The sequence below is a fragment of the Rhinatrema bivittatum genome, chromosome 1, assembly GCF_901001135.1.
Source record: "Rhinatrema bivittatum chromosome 1, aRhiBiv1.1, whole genome shotgun sequence".
Taxonomy (NCBI): domain Eukaryota; kingdom Metazoa; phylum Chordata; class Amphibia; order Gymnophiona; family Rhinatrematidae; genus Rhinatrema; species Rhinatrema bivittatum.
Window position 1 is genome coordinate 161,366,940 of NC_042615.1, and position 18,830 is coordinate 161,385,769.

General features: G+C 42.8%; 1 protein-coding gene across 3 annotated transcripts in view; it reads right to left on the bottom strand.

Moving 5' to 3' along the window:
• Positions 1-1,938: 1,938 nt before the first annotated feature.
• Positions 1,939-18,830, bottom strand: part of WDR19 (WD repeat domain 19) — a 410,737-nt gene continuing 393,845 nt past the window's right edge. For all 3 annotated transcript variants that reach the window (XM_029589326.1, XM_029589343.1, XM_029589335.1), the window contains exons 36-37: positions 15,129-15,251; positions 1,939-2,173 (exon numbers count right to left, since the gene is read on the bottom strand). In XM_029589326.1, coding sequence (XP_029445186.1) covers positions 15,137-15,251 — 115 coding nt within the window. In that variant the 3' untranslated portion in view covers positions 1,939-2,173; positions 15,129-15,136. The remainder of the gene's footprint in view (positions 2,174-15,128; positions 15,252-18,830) is intronic.

The following is an 18,830-nucleotide window of genomic DNA, read 5'->3' on the forward strand; positions in this document are numbered from 1 at the left end:
CAATTGCTGTTGCAGAGGATTATGCCATTATGTTGGATGACTTGTATATTGACCGGGTGAGATGGTGCTCACACTCTTCTACATTCATAAAAGCCCACTGGTAAGCTTCCTATTCCCTGCCCAGAGACTCTACTAGAGGCTTCAGTCTTGCCAATGCATCCCATACAAGTACAGCACCATATACAATTGATGAGTTGCAATACAATGAGTATTATACCGACTCCACCAACCTTGTGACAGTTGAATTAACAAATTTAGTGGCCTTTTGAATTCTTTACTTGAGATCCAGTTTCCTTGCTACTGGAGGGAAGAAGAATGGATTGTCCTACATTCCTATCTACAGATTCCTAAGAATTTGATGCGCTAAGATTGCTGGACAACAGTGGCCTTCTCCAATTTTTCCAGAACCTGGAATAAGAGAGGTATTCTGGTGGGAATGAATCTCTCCGAGGGTCAAGCAGAAGGACTATTCCTGTAGTCCTTTCCCACAGATTGTAAGGAGTGCTGGACTCCCTAGTAGAGGGGGATGGTTTGCCTGATACAGTAGGACTAACTTTCATCGCTGGCAGACCTACTCTTTGTGGAAGTAGGAGGGACTTCCGCTTGTGGGAATAAGTTGTGTAATAGGAGAGGCTGAAGAGTACCTTCCTTGACACTAAAGAAGTAACATCTTTACCAGATCTGTGATTCTGTGTGGCTTTATGCTGGTGGCACTGAAGATTTTCACGCTGATGGTACAGAGTGCACAGATGATGTAGAATTCATCAACTGCACTGGTGGTGCAGAGTGCATCGCATGCAATTATGGTGGAGTGCATCCACCTGCATCGACAGTGCCAAAGGTATTTGTCCTGCATCTGATGAACCTACATTGACAGTGCTTGATGTGCCTGCGTTGACTGTCAAGACTCTTCTGCGTAAACAGCCCCAAAGCGCCTCATTTTTGGTGCCATGAGCCACGAAAACGCCCGGCACTATTGCATCCTGCTCAATCTCAAAGCTACAAATGATCTGGAATCCGGCACCATAGGGGAAGCCCTGCTCGAAGAATTCCTGCTTGACTCGATATGGAGGGGACTGAGGAAGTCCCACTCTGGGAGAAGAACCTTTGGCCACTGAGCACAGCCCTCTTGGATCCTAAAGGAAACAAAAACATTAATTCAGCATATACTTTTTCTTTTTTTAGTAACATAGAGAGTGCTGTTTGAGGGATATCTGGAGCTGCAATAGAAAAAGAAAACAAGAGTAAACAACTCAAAATGCAGAAAAAAAAGAGTACACATCTGTGCAGAAGCTCAGATAAAAAAGGACTGAGGGGCTCACAAGGCAGCACATGCATGGGAACTCCTGCTCGTACTCTATAAAGTAAAAACTCTATTGGGCTCAGAAAGATGGTTCTGTTCAGTGCCATCGGACGACATCAGCCATGTGTCATGGCTAATTCAGTTCTGCTTGTTGACAGAGAACTGGGCAGAGGTGTGATACCTTTCCACTGCTTCTGGTTTAACTGCAGCCTTTATCTTCTGCAAATAATATGTATGTAGTTAATTCTATTAGCAGTGACACAAAATCTAAGAGAATGTATTCTGAACTTTATAAACTAAAGGTATTATCCTTTGGCAGTAAGCTGTTACATTGAAAATCTCATTAAGTTCTCCTGTCTCATAATTCTGTGTTTGTGGCAAAATATATTTTATGGTGAGTAGCAGGCTGAGGTGGGGATAGGAAATAAGTACATTTCCCTCGGTACCCCATTGATAAATGGTAGTAGAGGAGCTTGGACTCAGTGGGTTGCCAGTCATAAACTGTTATAAAGTCCTACAACTAAACAAATTAAACATTTTATGTTTTATTTACTAAACTGATTATTTTTTTCAGCAAAAGAAATTAAATACAGAAACAAAGTTACATAGTTAAAAACACACTTTTGAATGTTTTGATATGAAAATGTATGAATTTTATTAAAATGTGAAGTATTTACAATTACTATATAAAACATGAATACAATAGGCTTAATTCTAAATAAATCATCTGCTTTTTGATAATTTATAAATGGGAATATCAGAATATTTGTAAAGAAACATCACAACTCTTTAAAGATGTATCCGTTATACTCAATTACTGACAAAATGATGCAGGAACTTCTTTAGTGCAGTTCAGATAGGAAACCAAACCTAGACAGAAAAACAGATTGTTCAAATTCATCTTCATTCACTTTTTTGTAAGCAATGTTTAAGTGACCTGGTTTCAGCATTAAACCTTATATTTATACTTTCCTAATCTTAAAAATTATAACATCAGTATTAAATCAACAAAACCCATAAAGCAAATGTTGCTTACCTGATGTAACAGGTGTTCTCACAGGACAGCAGGATGTTAGTCCTCACAAATGGGTGACATCGAGGATGGAGCCCTGTACGGAAAACTTTTCTGTCAAAGTTTCAACAAGCTTTGACTGACACTGGCACACTGGGTGCACTGAGCATGCCCAGCCTGCAATTATCCCTGTGAGCCACAGGTGTCTCCCTCAGTCTCGTCTTATAGCTAAAAAGCGCAAGCGAAACTAAAATAAAAGTATACAGACCCAACTCCGCGGGGTGGCGGGCGGGTTTCGTGAGGACTAACATCCTGCTGTCCTGTGAGAACACCTGTTACATCAGGTAAGCAACATTTGCTTTCTCACAGGACAAGCAGGATGGTAGTCCTCACAAATGGGTGAGTACCGAGCTGAGGATGCCCGGGAATGCACCAGATACACCGCAGATGCGCAAAGGCGTAACGACTGAGGTGGAAATGGGAACGGAGGGCATCCGCAACACCATAATGGGTTCGTGGAAGGATGTTGGGTAGTGAATTGAAAAAAGTAAGAGTAGGCGGACTGGCCAAACATGGAGCATGCCGGCTAGTCAAATGTAAGCAATAATAGGCTGCGAAGGTATGGAGAGGACTCCAGGCTGCAACCTGATAAAAAAGTACAAGCAGCAGTAACCAAAGGGAAGCTGTTAAGGCTAAGACGGACACAACAGTATGTGGATAACCACAGTGTTGTAGTGAAATGTCTGCTTGTTGGTAGGAAAGGAAATATAGACCACTTAATCAGAAGGATTAGGTCTGTGTGGCCACTGGAAGTAGCAGCTTGACCCTTGCATGAAGGAAAGAGTCAAGTGGAATTCACATGGAATGCAGTGCAATGTAGATAGAATGTAAGCGCAGCATTACTGTCCAGGAATGTGGAAAACCCAGTCTCTCCCTAGGGCGAGAGAGAGAGAGGTTAGGAAAAATTAATAGAGTATTTCCTGAGGAAAGGAGATACAACATCTACCTGAAAAGGATAGAAAGTTGAATGCGTAGAACTACTCAGTGGCAGAGGAACGGAGTCAGGTGAGTATGGAAAGAGTGCATAACTCACGGACCCTGCTGGCAGGAATGACATTAAGAGGGAAAGAAGTTCCCTTGCCAAACTGTGGAAGAGAGGAATGGAAAGGCTCAAACGTAGAATGTATGAGACTTATAAGGAGAATATATATGTTCATTCCGTGATTAGAGAAATAGAGGCGGCTTGATCAGTGGATAATCCATGGTAAGCCGACTCAGAGAGGATTACCGAAAACGGGAACCCAACTCCCAAAACGATACACCTCCTAAGAGAAAGGTGTATCTATGTGGAGGATGTCTGGAGAACAGAATCCGAGGGAGTAAGAAAAAATGGTGGAAAAGTAAAAGGGGTAATACCTCTTTTTTTTTTTTTTTTTTAGCGTCAGGAGGTAAAGCCTGCCATATTAAACGGCAAGATTTATGTTTAGAAGGTTTTGTGACGCTACCAGAACCTAAGAACATCAGTAAGTCTATGATTTGGGACTGACTGGTGAGGGAATAAAAGGTTACTGATATGATGGATTGAGAAGTATGGGAAGCATACTGATCTCAGTCAGGGAGTGGGGAAAAGAATACTGAACCCCATCCCAGTTCAACATTAGAAGAATGCTGGCTACGAGAGGCAGCAGAAGAGATATATTGAAGAGGCCTTTGATGGAAGAAAAGGCATCTAAGGGAACGCATAGGAAACATGTGTAGGGAGCAGAACCTGTGCATCGTATGGAATGATGCAGACGCAGAGGAAAGTTTAGTTAAACTCAGCGTTAAAAGATTTGCCCTGTACACATGTAATTGAGACCATTCGAGAGGATAGAACCTACGTGGAGAAGGTCAGATAGAGCGTTCATTAAATCTCTTAGATATGTGGCCCAAGGACGCATGAAGTGAACAAGGGCCAAGGGTAGAGCTGCGCAGCTGTCTAGCAGAGCAGCTAAGAGGTAATGCGTGCTTATGAGTTGGAAAGCACATTGTCCCTATGCTGTCTGTCTGTATGCACAAAGAATTGTTGCAAAAGCAGTATTGGAAGGCATAAGGGCATAACTCATGGGTGCAACGTCCAGGACGTTTATGAGAAACTATGCTGGAGTGCAATAGATGCATAATGGGTTGACAGCTTTCAGGAGAAACTTTATAACCCTAAGGAATTGCGAGCATGAGTCGAAGGAGACTAGGTCCTAGTTCGAACTGGGATAAGAATCAGGGACGAAAGCAATGAAACCACTTAGGTCCATTGAGTATAGAATGTCACTGAATATAACCCATAGCAGTTTTGAATTATGAGAAAAATGCATAGTGGGAAGAAACCCCATAGCCCAACCATGAAAAGTTGAAAGGCTGAGGTTATGGAAAATATGCGCAGGGACATATAACAATGTATCAGAATGTCTGTGCGCATGCTGGACAAGAGGGTCTTAAGACTGTGGTGTCCAGAAGTGTTACAGAAGGGATTTATGGCAGTGACAGTAATCCCAGTTAGTAAATGTATAGTGAGTCCTGAAAAAAGTGAGAGCTCCTTGCATGTACTGAAAGTGGTTAGCAGTAGTCTATGCAAGGAAAGTGAATGATGTTACACTCCGCAGAGAAAACAGCATTCACCAACAGTGATGCAAGAGACAGTTCACTTACCGAAGCTGGTGCCAGCGGCAGAGCTTGGGGTTGTAATGTTGACTCACCATAAAGCACATAGAAACATTAAAATAATGTACTTACTGCAGTATGGAGTGATGGTAACCAAAGATACCATTGTACCTGTGACGTCTAAAGAAAGTTGGATTTTCTTAGGTCCAGGATGTGCGGAGAGTAACTATTTTCTGTTAAAAGAAAGAATAGTGCAATTAAAACTCCCCAACCCCCCTCCCTTCTCCCCTCTGCACTTCGTAGCGCCTGGGGGAGTGTACCGGGACTTTGGTACAAGGTGGGGTGGCCGCTCTGATATCTGACCAGATGGGAGACCAGGAGGTGTCCCAATGGAGGATATCATGTAGGCTCCTGCAGGTGTGTGAGCGGTAAGTGGTACCCGCATTTCTGTATGCTGTACAAGGAGACACTGAGACCTGTGGCCAGGCCTCAAGGTGGACTTGTACATGTGGCAATGGTTGCTGAATCTCATGTTTAGCAGATCAGCCAATGCAGCTAGACCTTGGTTGGGAGGGAACCAAGAGTCAGAGCATTGGTCGGCACAGGGACTTGTTACTGACAAGAGAAGAAGCCCTGCTGCAATCCCAAGAAGATAGAGGGGTTCTCCTGATATTGTGGCTAACATAGCTAACATAGTGATATGTGACACTAATACAGTTCTAAAAGGCACATGACCCAGAACTTTTCGAACCACGGTCCGAATGGGAGAACACAACTCTATGGGAATGCCGCCGAAGCGGGTACTTACCATCCGACGTGGATCGCCGCAAGACGAGCCGGTGAAGATTGTTGACCCCGAGGGTAAGGCCGGGGACGTAAACGTCCATCTCGCTCTGAAACCCGGTATGGTGGCACAGGTACAGAGGAGACAGGCCAGGCGTGAGTGGCGTTTAGACTGCTAAGTGTAACAGATGGCCATAGTCCCACACCACTTGACGGTGGGGCACGCCAGGAACAGAGGAGCCCTAACGGAACTCATGTTCCCTTCCCTCGTCACAGCGGCTCGATGTGTCGTGACGCCAATGCAGAAGCTGTCGGACCTGGATCCGGAAGTTCTGTATCACCAAGGACTGCCAAAACTGTAGGAACAGTGCTGATGGCAGTGGTGATGTCGCTCTGCCCGAGCGTTGTCCAGCCTGGAGAAGGATGGCACCGATGTGCTGGATGGCGTCAGCGGCGGACGATCACGATGTCGGCGATGATGGGTGCCACGGTGCTCGGCCCGGTCTTTCCCCAGCGCCGAGATGGAAGCCCTCGTCGTCCTGGAAGGTGATCGATGACGAACTGTCAGCACGCCTGCTCTGCTCCTGACACAATGGAGTCTCTTAAGCTAATACGGGGCTTAAAAAAGAACCCAAAGCGTGGAGCAATGTGAGGAGGCGAGGGTATTATGTGGCGGTGCTATGTCGGTATTGACGATATTGAAGGCAACCTAAGGGGCTTCGAGGACATCATCAAAATGGGTATGAAACATCGTCGATGACTGGCCAGGAGAATGATGACAGTGACGGGCACTGACAGCAGTGGCATAGGTATCTTTGAAACGATGTGGAATCGAATAATCGAAAAACATTGCCGTTATTGAAAAAGATACCGGCATCGACTGAGTCGAAGTCAAATCAATAGGGCGTCAAGGACACCGAAGGAAAACGGAGGTGTCGAGGGCATCGATGCATGGAGGCGGGCATTTATGCCGTTTGTGGCATGGCCACGGGCATCAACTATAGGGCCACAGATGTTGACGGTATCGATTTGGACAGACTCAGATTTCCAAGTGTACATGGCATCGGTGCCCCAGACACGTGTGTCGGTGGCATCGATATGGACACGTATGGAATCGATGGCATGGATCTCCCAGTCGATGAATTCCATCCCGGCATCAACGCCAGTCCTGGAATCGGCATGGGCATCGATGCCAGCCATAAGGCTGGCATTGGCATCAACGCCCATCCACGGAATCGAGCCGGCATGGATACCCACCGATGGGACCCACCTGGGCATCGAATTTCACCGATGGGAGCAGCCTGGCATCGACTGCCCTCGATGGATGCATTCTAACATAGATGCCCATGGATGAAACACCTGGGCATCGGTGTCCATCGATGCAAAAGGACCTGGCACCGATGCCATCGACGGACGGCCATCCGGCACCAATGCCATCGATGGACAAGCCATCCGGCACCGATGTCCATCGATGGGGACCATCCGGCACCGATGTCCACCGACGGGGACCATCTGGCATTGATGCCCACCGACGAATCGATGTGGCACCGATGCCCACCGATGGAAAAGGGCTGGACATCGGTGGGGAGGATGGGGCATCGATGGCATCCCCAAAAGGGGGGGTGGCATCGATGAAGTGACCCTGGGATCGTTAAAAAGTGTCTCGGGCAGCGGTGGCGGCGACCCGAGTATGCATGGCAGTGACTAACAGCGTGTGCGTCAATGGCATGCATCCGGGTAGGGACGGCACCGAGGAAGCCCAAGGAAAAAAACAGTGCGTAGGAGGAAAAAGCCTGGTAGCACTGAAAAGCAAAAAACATGGATAAAGGCATCAGGGCACCGTGGGGGGAGGGGCGCTGATGACATATAAAAGCCCAGGGCGGTTTAGGAGGGTCCCGGTGTAGCGATAGGGTATCGACTGCGTGAGGGTACCAGGGAACGAAGGACTTGAAGCTACAGAGGTCCTAAAGTTAAGGAAAAAATCCCTACCCCACTAGCATAAGCAAGCAGAGTGTCACAGAGATACTCGCAAGCTGTTTAAAGCTAACTGAAAAATGGGGGAAGGGAAGGCTTCAGTCAGTTAACAGCCTTAAGATAGTGACAGGAACCGACCGAAAAATAAGAATTAGTACTCACCGAGCATCGTAAAAACGTACGCGGAGGGAGACCTGTGCAGGGAAAAGTGTTTTTTGAAGTGAAAAGTTAAGTGTTTCCATGAGGTAATTAGTTAAAAAATCCTCACAGAGCTCCAACCGCTATGCTGACTGCAGAGCGGAAAAAAGAAGACTGAGGGAGACACCTGTGGCTCACAGGGATAATTGCAGGCTGGGCATGCTCAGTGCACCCAGTGTGCCAGTGTCAGTCAAAGCTTGTTGAAACTTTGACAGAAAAGTTTTCCGTACAGGGCTCCATCCTCGATGTCACCCATTTGTGAGGACTACCATCCTGCTTGTCCTGTGAGAACCAATGTTTTCAATTAAATTATCTTACAAGGGACCCTACTATCAAAAGAGATGATCCCAGCACAGAACACGACAAAGACTTTATTTTAAAAAAGAATCCTAGGGCCTTTTATTTTTATAACTCCAATCTCTTGGGCTCAGTCATTATTCTGTAAACAAGGAATAAGTGTTTAAATTAGCACAAACACATACTCTCATCTTTTCCAAGCATTCTAGTCACGTTTTCACATCTAACTCTTACAACAGGTGTTCAAGAGGAGTAAGGGCAAGTTCATTAATAGGAGAAGTGGAGAACTGTAACTTTGTATGAGTTCTGGAGCCGCTGGGGGTGGTAGGTGGTGGAGGTTGTACTCTGGCTGAAGAAAATGCTTGCATAAAACAAGTTACAAAGCTTGAAAAGAAGGGTTAATATTATATATACACACACATGATACAGTGCACAATATGTAGTGATATGAAATTGAAGGATTACAGGCAAATAATTAATAAAGAAACATAGAAATGACAGCAGAACTAGACCAAATGGTCCATCCATGGTAGTATGTGGTGTGCTGTGTAGATTACCCCATGGTTATCTGTTTCCAGACCATAAAACGTATTTGCGCAGATAAAACGTAATGCGCAGATAATCGTTTACACTTAGAGTCATTTCACATCCAGACCATAAAAGACAGGGCCCTCGTTGGTTGCTGTTTGAATCCAATTCCCTGTTACCCCTGTGCTTATCAGTTTCCCACATTAGCCCTTGTTGATTGCTGTTGAAGCTAATTCCCTATTATGCCTTGCTGTTGAAGCAGAGAGCAGTGTTTGAGTTGCATCTAAGTATCAGTCTTATTGGCTAAGGGTAATAACCACTGATTCAGCAAGTTGCCCCCATACTTGTTTCCCCAGACCATAAAAGTTGGGGCCTGCAGTTGCTGAACGAATCCAATTCCCCTTTTTCCCCCGCCGTTGAAGCAGAGAGCAATGATGTAGTTGCATCAACAGTATCAAGACTTATTGGTTAAGGGTAATAACTGCCGCATCATCAGGTTACTCTATGCACTCTTTTCTTCATTTCCAGCCTTTAGAGATCCACAGTATTTATCCCATGCCCTTTTAAATTCTTGCACTGTTTTGATTTTCACCACCTCCTCTGGAAGGGCATTCCAGGCATCCACTACCCTATCTGTGAAGTAATATTTTCTGATGTTGGTTCTGAGGTGCCCTCCTTGGAGTTTCATTTTGTGAACCCTAGTTCTACTGATTTCTTTCCAATGGAAAAGGTTTGATGTTTGCACATCATTAAAACTTTTCATATTTATGAAGGTCTGTATCATATCACCCCTGCGTCTCTTCTCTTGGAGGGTATACATATTCATATCCTTCAGTCTCTTCTCATAGGTTTTCTGATATTGACCCCATACCATATTGGTAGCCCTTCTCTGGACTGCCTCCATCCTGTCTCTATCCCTTTTGAGATAAGGGCTCCAGAACTGAATGTAATACCACCTCCATTTTCTTACAGGTTATTCCTCTCTATGCAGCCCAGCATTCTTCTGGCTTTAGCTATTGCCTTGTCACATTACTTTGCCATCATCAGAAACTCTCTAGAAACTATCACCCCTACATCCTGTTCTTGGTCTGTGCACAACAACCTCCCCCCCCCCCCAATTACCACTCTTTTGGATTACTGCATCCCAGGTGCATGACTCTGCACTTCTTGTCATTGAATCCCAGCTGTTAAATCTTCAACCACTTTTCAAGCCTTCGTAAATCACTTTTCATTCTCTCTACTCCTTCAGGCGTGTCCACTCTGTTGCAGATCTTGGTATCATCTGCAAATAGACAAACTTCACCTTCTATCCCTTCCGCAATGTCGCTCACAAAGATATTGAATAGAACCGGTCGCAATAGCGATCCCTGTGGCACTCCACTTAACATGGCTCTCTCTTCACAGTAAGAACATAAGAGCTTGCCATACTGGATCAGACCAAGGGTCCATCAAGCCCAGCATCCTGTTTCCAACAGTGGCCAATCCAGGTTGCAAGTACCCAGCAAGTACCCAAACACTAAGTAGATCCCATGCTACTGATGCCAGTAATATCAGTGGCTATTCTCTAAGACAACTTGATTAATAGCAGTTAATGGACTTCTCCTCCATGAACTTATCCAAACCTTTTTTAAACCCAGCTACACTAACTGCACTAACCACATCCTCTGGCAACAAATTCCAGAGCTTAATTGTGTCTTGAGTGAAAAATAATTTTTTCAGATTCGTTTTAAATGTGTTACTTGCTAACTTCATGGAATGCCTCCTAGTCCTTCTATTATCCGAAAGAGTAAATAACCAATTCACATTTACCTGTTCTAGACCTCTCATGATTTTAAAGACCTCTATCATATCCCCCCCTCAGCCATCTCTTCTCCAAGCTGAACAGCCCTAACCTCTTTAGCCTTTCCTCATAGGAGAGCTGTTCCATCCTCTTTATCATTTTGGTCGCCCTTCTCTGTACCTTCTCCATCGCAATTATATCTTTTTTTGAGATGCGGCGACCAGAATTGTACACAGTATTCAAGGTGCGGTCTCACCATGGAGCGACACAGAAGCATTATGACATTTTCTGCTTTAATCACCATTCCCTTCCTAAAAATTCCCAACATTCTGTTTGCTTTGTTGACTGCGACAGCACACTAAGCTGACTATTTCAACGTATTATCCATTATGACGCCTATATCTTTTTCCTGGGTGGTAGCTTGAGAAGAAGGGTTAATAATATAGCTATAGCATGGATTATTTTTCCCTATATGCATCACCTTTCACTTGTCCACATTACATTTCAGTTGCCATTTGAATGCCCAATCTTCCAGTCTTGCAAGGTCCTCCTACAATTTATCACAATCCACTTGTGATTTAACTACTCTGAATAATTTTGTATCACCTGCAAATTTGATTACCTCACTTGTCATATTCATTTCAGATCATTTATAAATATAGGGGTACATTTTAAAAGAGAGCGCGTGCACGTACTTTTGTTCGCACATCAGGCGCAAACAAAAGTACGCTGGATTTTATAAGATACGTGCGTAGCCGCACGTATCTTATAAAATCCGGGGTCGGCATGCGCAAGGGGGTGCACATTTGTGCAACTTGCACGCACCGAGCCCTGCGCGCGCTACCCGTTCCCTCCGAGGCCGCTCCGAAATTGGAGTGGCCTCAGAAGGAACTTTCCTTCCACCCCCCCGCACCGTCCCCTCCCTTCCCCTACCTAACCCACCCTCCCGGCCCTATCTAGACCCCCCCCACCTTTATCAGAAAAGTTACTACTGCCTCCGGGCAGTAGTAACTTACGTGCACCGGCACAGCAGGCCCTGACACAGGCTGCTTGTGCGCGCCGCCGAGCCTATTTTGCGCAGGGGGATTTTAAAAGGGTTACGCGCGTACCTTATGCGTGTAACCCTTTTAAAATCCGGCCCATATTGAAAAGCACTGGTCCAAGTACAGATCCCTGAGGTACTCCACTGTTTACCCTTTTCCACTGAGAATATTGACTATTTAATCTTACTCTCTGTTTCCTGTCTTTTAACCAGTTTGTAAATCCACAAAAAGATACCATCTCCTATCCTATCCTGACTTTTAGTTTCCTTAGAAGCCTCTCATGAGGGACTTTGTCAAACGCCTTTGGAAAATACAAATACACTACATCTACTGGCTCACATTTATCCACGTTTATTAACCCCTTAAAAAAAAAAGAAGCAGATTTGTGAAACTGTGTTCCATTAAACAATGTCTTTCTAAATGCTCTGTGATTTTGATCTTTAGAATAGTTTCCACTCACTGGTCTATAGTTTCCTGGATTGTTCCTGGAGCCCTTTTTTAAATATTGGGGTTACATTGGCCACCCTCTAGTCTTCAGGTACAATTGATGATTTTAATGACAGGTTTCAAATTTTAACTAATAGATCTGAAATGTCATTTTTTAGTTCCTTCAGAACCATTACACACGGTCTCCTATCAGTCAACCAGTTTGTATTTCACTCCACCACCTTGACACTCACTCCGAAGCTTCTCATTTTGTTCACAAGCCTCCTATGGAGGGCTGAAGGAGTGAGCATCTTGAGGAGAAACTGCCGAGGATAATAAGCAATGGAAGAATGAAGTTGTGAGATATGCGGAGGATATCGGCAGCAGTCATAAGAAGAAAGGAGTCTGGTGGTAATTGAATGGCGGGCGCTGCAGCAGAATTGAAGGAAGAGAAATTATGGACTGGATTTTAAAAGGGTTACGCGCATAAGGTACGTGCGTAACCCTTTTAAAACCCCCCTGCGCGCGCCGAGCCCCGGGACGCGCAAAAAGGGGCGGTCGGGGCGTGGCCAGGGGGGGCGCGGTTTTGAATCGGGGGCGTGGCGGAGTGCCCCGAGACAGCGGCGTGGCTGAGTGCCCCGAGATACCGGCGTGCGTAAGTTACTACTGCCCGGAGGCAGTAGTAACTTTTAAGATAAAGATAGGGGGGGGTCTAGATAGGGGGGGGGCGGTGGGAGGGGATGGGCAGCGCGCACAGGGCTCGGCGCACGCAAGTTGCACAAATGTGCACCCCCTTGCGCGCGCCGACCCCGGATTTTATAAGATATGTGCAGCTATGTGCGTATCTTATAAAATCCGGCGTACTTTTGTTCGCGCCTGGTGCGCGAACAAAAGTACGCGCTCGCACTATGTTTTAAAATGTACCCCTATGCTTTTTTTGATAATCGATATGAGGTTTGAAGATAGCGGTCTGTGATGATAAGTGCAGACAAGTGAATTGATTTACAATAAAGAGAAGTTGGAGCTTCAAAAAGGACCAGTAGTGTATCTTCAAAACGACAGAATATTTAACAAATAGTGGGAGAATAACAACATTGGAAGTATATGGCTTTGAAACAAATGTATAAACAATGTCCCTAAGATGTTTGGGATAATATCACATTGACTATTAGTGTGTGTGAATAACGGTTTTCAAATTCCCCTGAGGAAGCTGTGAGGTGAAAAGAGGGCCCTGTTGGAATTGGTGGAAAGATTAAGGGATTGATGTACAGAAAAGATTGAGCAACAAAGTGTACCATGGTTAGATTTGGTGGGCTCTACTGTAATAGGATGTTTTGACTTGAAATGTTTTTTATGAGTGGATTAAGAGTGTTTGAGTGCATATGAGTATGAGTGGGTTTAGTTTTCATTGAAAACTTGTTGTGAAAAGGATATAAGTATACACAAATTACACAAGTATAAATTGTACGTTTTATGAATGGTAAATGTTATATGAATGTCTTTTTTTAATATCTTTTGAAATATAATAAAGAGAATTTATTGAAAATTCTATATGTGCTTGTATGCCACTCCACCTGGAGTGTATGTATATACATATATACAAACACACACACACACACACATTATATATATATATATATATATATATATATATATATATATATATATACATACACACACACTCATTAAAACCTTTTGATATGAGATGAAAATTAATGTTAAAATTCCCCCTGATGAAGCCGTTTGGGTGGTGAAACATCGAGGCCTTTATGTTGGGGTGTGTGAACTTACGGAAAAAGTTTGTGAATACATCTGTGAATATTTCTGTGATGTCTGAACCTTTGGAAACACGTCTGTACCATATTCACAGATGTATTCATAATCAGAAAGATAAAGAAAATAAGGATGATACAACTTGATTAAGCCTGATTGGGTGTGAAAGATAAATAAGGACAATTTCCAGAGTGGTGGGCTCTTTTGAGAAACAATTATGTTTGTAATAATTTTAGAGTGGATCTGTATGTTTTAGCAAGAAGTTACTCTGCTATATGGATGTTTTCTGATAAATATTGGTGTGGAAAAATATGAAGAAATAAAAAGGTTAAAAATTGAATGGGATCTGTTTGATGTATCCTCATATATGATTATATAGTTAATTAAGGTGAGGATTTGTTAAATAATAAGTGTTGTCTTTTCTGATTGCACTATATATATATAATATATATACACACACACACTTATTTAGGGATGTGAAATCATTTTGGACGAATTAGGCAATTTCAATGACATTTCAACGAAATTGCCTAATCTGTCCTGGTTCGGAGACCCAAAAAACCGAAAGAATTTTTCCCGAAATTTTGGGAAAAATTTGGTTGTCAGGTTAGCGCGCGCTAACATTAAAATATTAGCATGCACTAATGGGAGTTAGCGCACGCTAACCCGAAATTTCGGGTCCCCACGAAAAACAAAAGCCTGAACTGCGAGAAAAATGAAATTTCCCGCAGCGGGCCGAAAACTAAGCCCGAACTGAAAGGTTGGGCTTTGCACATTTCTAATATATACACACACATATATATATACATACATATATATATGCACATATATATACACATATATACATATACACATATATATATTTGAGATGTGTAATTTTGGACAAATTAGTCAATTTCAACGAAATTGCCTAATTTGTTCTGGTTTGGGGACCCAGAAAACCGAAGGAATTTTTCCCAAAATTTTGGGAAAAATTCAGTTTTCTGGTTAGTGCGCGCTAACATTAAAATGTTAGCGCGCACTAACCCAAAATTTCGGGTCCCTATGAAAAACAAGAGCCCGAGCTGCAAGAAAAACAAAATTTCCAGTGGCACATACACATTCACATACATTATACCAGTAGTTCCCAACCCTGTCCTGGGGACCCCCCCCCAGCCAGTCGGGTTTTCAGGATATCCATAATGAATATGCATGAGAGAAAATTTGCATGTTAGAGGCAGTGCATTATACCATAGTGGTCAGTACCCAAGAATTGTTTGTCTGTAAACCTTCAAATTCACATCACTACATCCTGTATACCATATCATGCCTATAAATGTGTCTCTGACACAAAAATTAAATGATATAAAAGGAAGAACATTCCTCAATCCCTACCTAGGATGTTATTGTTCCACTTCTTCTGTTTTGAGGTAAGGTGTGAAGTCTGCTATTTTTTTCAGCTGCGCAGCATTTACTCTTTCAGAACACATGGGGCAAGTGCTTTCCGATTCCAACAAGCTGTTGTGAGGAAAAAATTTAATTAGAAAAATGTCAAAACAGGAACTGCAGGTAGGATTTCAGAGGTCAGTAATGAAAGTCCTCATAGAGGTTGGAGTCCTGTGGGTTCTGCAAGCAGAATTTCCTTTTGAAAGTTTGGTGGTGTACAGAACTAGGGTACAAATTACTCACATACTTTGGCTCCTAAATTGAAGCAGGCGCAAAAGTACACACTGGAAATGATGTGCAGAGATTGTTCAATCTCTGAATGTAATTTCCAACCCTGACTCCACCCATTTTTGCCTACAGGTAAAGTACATACGCTGGGCCAGTGTGTGTACTTTTACCCACGGGGGGGCAGGGGTTGGGCTGTACAATTATTAGCCTGTGATTTTATGCAGGAAAGCATGGGTTTATCAGCATAAATAACTCTGATTATTGCCCCCTGCAAGGAGAAATTTAGTCTTGCCTCATAATTTTCTTTCCTTAAATCTTGCTACACCAGTCCAGACATGTCTGTTATTTCCGATGGAAACAGGACACACCTTTTTCTGTGACATCATCACTAGTAGTTACTATGATGCAGCTCCAGCAACAACCTAGTATTCTTAGGTCATAGGTCAAAGCAATGGAAAAAAAAAACTAACAGATTCAAATGCTTAAATAACATTTACATGATTTGAAACACTAAACAAAGGATCCGCCAAAGAAATGAGCCTTCCAAACTTTTCTTGAATAAATGAAGATGAAGAAAAGAGGAAGCAAAAAGTAAATCTCCAGTTACATCAATTTCTGTAAACTGAGGTATACCACTCAAAGACTGTGCAGGTCCAGCTTCCTGAGAGGGTCCTGGACTGGTGAAGCAGGATTCAGGGAATGGGAATTATCAGATAAGCCTAAATTTCTCCTTCCTCTTCATCCTGCAACACCAGTGTGTGGGAAGAACCCAGCCTAATTAATCTGGGAGAGAAAAAGTTAGGGTTGCCCTCCAAAGGCTCCATCCTCTTTTGCATGAACATCCAGACTGAAATGGTTAGTGAAAGGATGTAAGGAAGACCAAGTGACTACCTTTACAAATATCCTCCAGTGCAAGAGCAGGAGCTCCACCCAAAAAGAAATTTGAGCTTTGCCCTATGCCCTAAGGATCTCCAAGGGCTGCAGACCTTTCAATAAATAAGCTGAACAAATTGCTTTTATTTTTTTTATACCATCTAGCCAAAAAAGCTTTAGAAGGCACATCACCTTTACAAAGTCCTAAAACAATCTGACAGATTTCTGAAAAAAGGATTAGAGATTGCTAATACCTAGGAATTTAATGGACATCCAATAACTGGAGTGATCTGTTTTTATTATGACGCACTCCTCTCATGAACACCATTAGGTTTAAGTGGAACACAGAAACCAGTTGAGGTATAAAGGACTGGTTTATGAGACACTGAAAACAATTTTTTCTGCAAGACAAGACTTGTAATTCAAAAATGCCTCTAGCTAAACAAATGGCCACCAGAAAAATCATCTTCAGCAATATAAACTTCAGAAAAGCATTATTAAGAGGTTTATACAGTGGGCCCATTAAAGCTCTAGAAGCCAAATTTATGTCCCACTGAGGAACCAAGGACCTAAAAGGAGGTCAAACACATTACATCCCTCGGAGAAAAAAAACGACTAAATCCCTGACTTGTCCCTTTTTAACAGGAGAAAGCAGTTACCTGAAACTTTAGAGAATTTGGGATCAAACCTTAATACAAATCTCTATGAAAGGAGGTCAAAATATTGAAAATATCCGATTGCCACAGCAATTCAGATCATTTCTTGCAGAGTGCTTCAAACAGACACTAAACTCAAACACAAGCATTCTTACAAGCCTTCAACAGAGTAACTATTACTGAAAGAAAATATCCCTTACTATGCAATTGTAACCTTTTAAGAATTAGGCCATTAAGATAAATAGAGCTGGATCCTCCATGAGAATAGGAGCTTGATTTAGGAGACCTTGATCCCCTAGGAATCATATCAGACAATCAACCTGTAGTCCCATAAAATGTATTTATTTAACATTTTTATAGACTGATGTTCGTTGGGTACATCACATCGGTTTATATGTAACAATAATGCAGCAAACAGGCTTTACAGTGAACTGAAAAATGGATTTTAAGTAACTTAGAAATATGAATTTGGAAATATATAGCCATGTATAGTGACAAAATATTAAAAGTCAAAGGATGCAGTTTGGCCAATCCGGAGCCAATGACTCACAAAAACTATTTCACTATCTTTCTCAAAGTCCTCACTCTCAGAAGCCTGGGAGGAAGCATACAACTGCTGTCCCTCCAACCAAAATTGACCAGAATGTCTATTTATTTTAATCTTTATTTAAAATTAGTTAATCACTAGGCGATGTATAAAAAGAACCAAAAACATACATAAAATCTTATACATATACAGAGCATTAGCATAGCAGACAAATTAAGGGCAAAAAAACAATCCTATGGTCTAATAAAATGCCTGTCTAAATAGCCATGTTTTTAAAGAAATATTGAAGGACATCCCACTGTCCGCCAGTCTCAATGATTCGGGAAATGAGTTCCAAAGGATGGGCACTGCAACCAAGAAAGCACAGTCCCTGGTGTTACACAACTTGGCCTGCAATGGTGAGGGCACATCCAGAAGGACCCTCTGCATTACTCCAGGGAGAAATAGCAGAAGAAATCAGTTTAAAAGAATGAGAGCAATCTTGTACTTAATACGCTTGACAATTGGAAGCCAGTGTAGAACAATGAGGGTAGGAGTGATGTGGACACGTGTATTGGTGTCAGCAATAAGTTACATGGCGGCATTCAGAAGCAGTTGAAGGGGTTTTAAAATAACTGCAGGTAGACCCAAAAGAATGGAGTTGCAATAATCCACAAATAGGGACAATAGAGGCCTGTACTACTGTATGGAAATCGTATCTATCAAGCAAATATTTGAGGCCACAAAGTACACGGAGTTTAAAGAAGCCAGACTTTATTCTGCTTTTAACATGGGGTCGAAAAGATAGAGTGGGGTTGATTAAAACACCTAGGTTGCGGATGCAAGAATCAAGTGCAAACAAGATGTTCTCAATCAAAATCATGGTGTGTAACATCTTAGAATGAGGATGCTGGATTTAGAGAGGTTAGACAACTTATTGAAAAATAACCACCTCTTAATGATCAACATACACAGGTTTACTAAGTCCACCGTCTCAGACCAGGAGGGACAGACCCGAACAAAAAATATTTAATAATCCTCGAACAGCCCTGCTAACACTTTACACAATGGGGATAGATACCTATTGAAAAGTATGGCTGAAAGTGCTGACCCTAGTGGCAAGCCAGTTGTAATTTCGGCCCAGTGGGAACATTTATTGTCAAACTCGACATGTTGTTGATGGTGTGAAAGAAAGGAAGTGAACCATTGCTAGAAAGTACCAGAAATACAATGTTCACGTAATTGGTGAAGAATAGCATGGTCTACTGTGTCGAATGCTGCAGAAATGTCTAAAGAAACAAGGATATAGCTGTTGCCTGAGTCTAAACCTCTCCTAAATTTTATTTTATTTAGATTTATATTCCACTT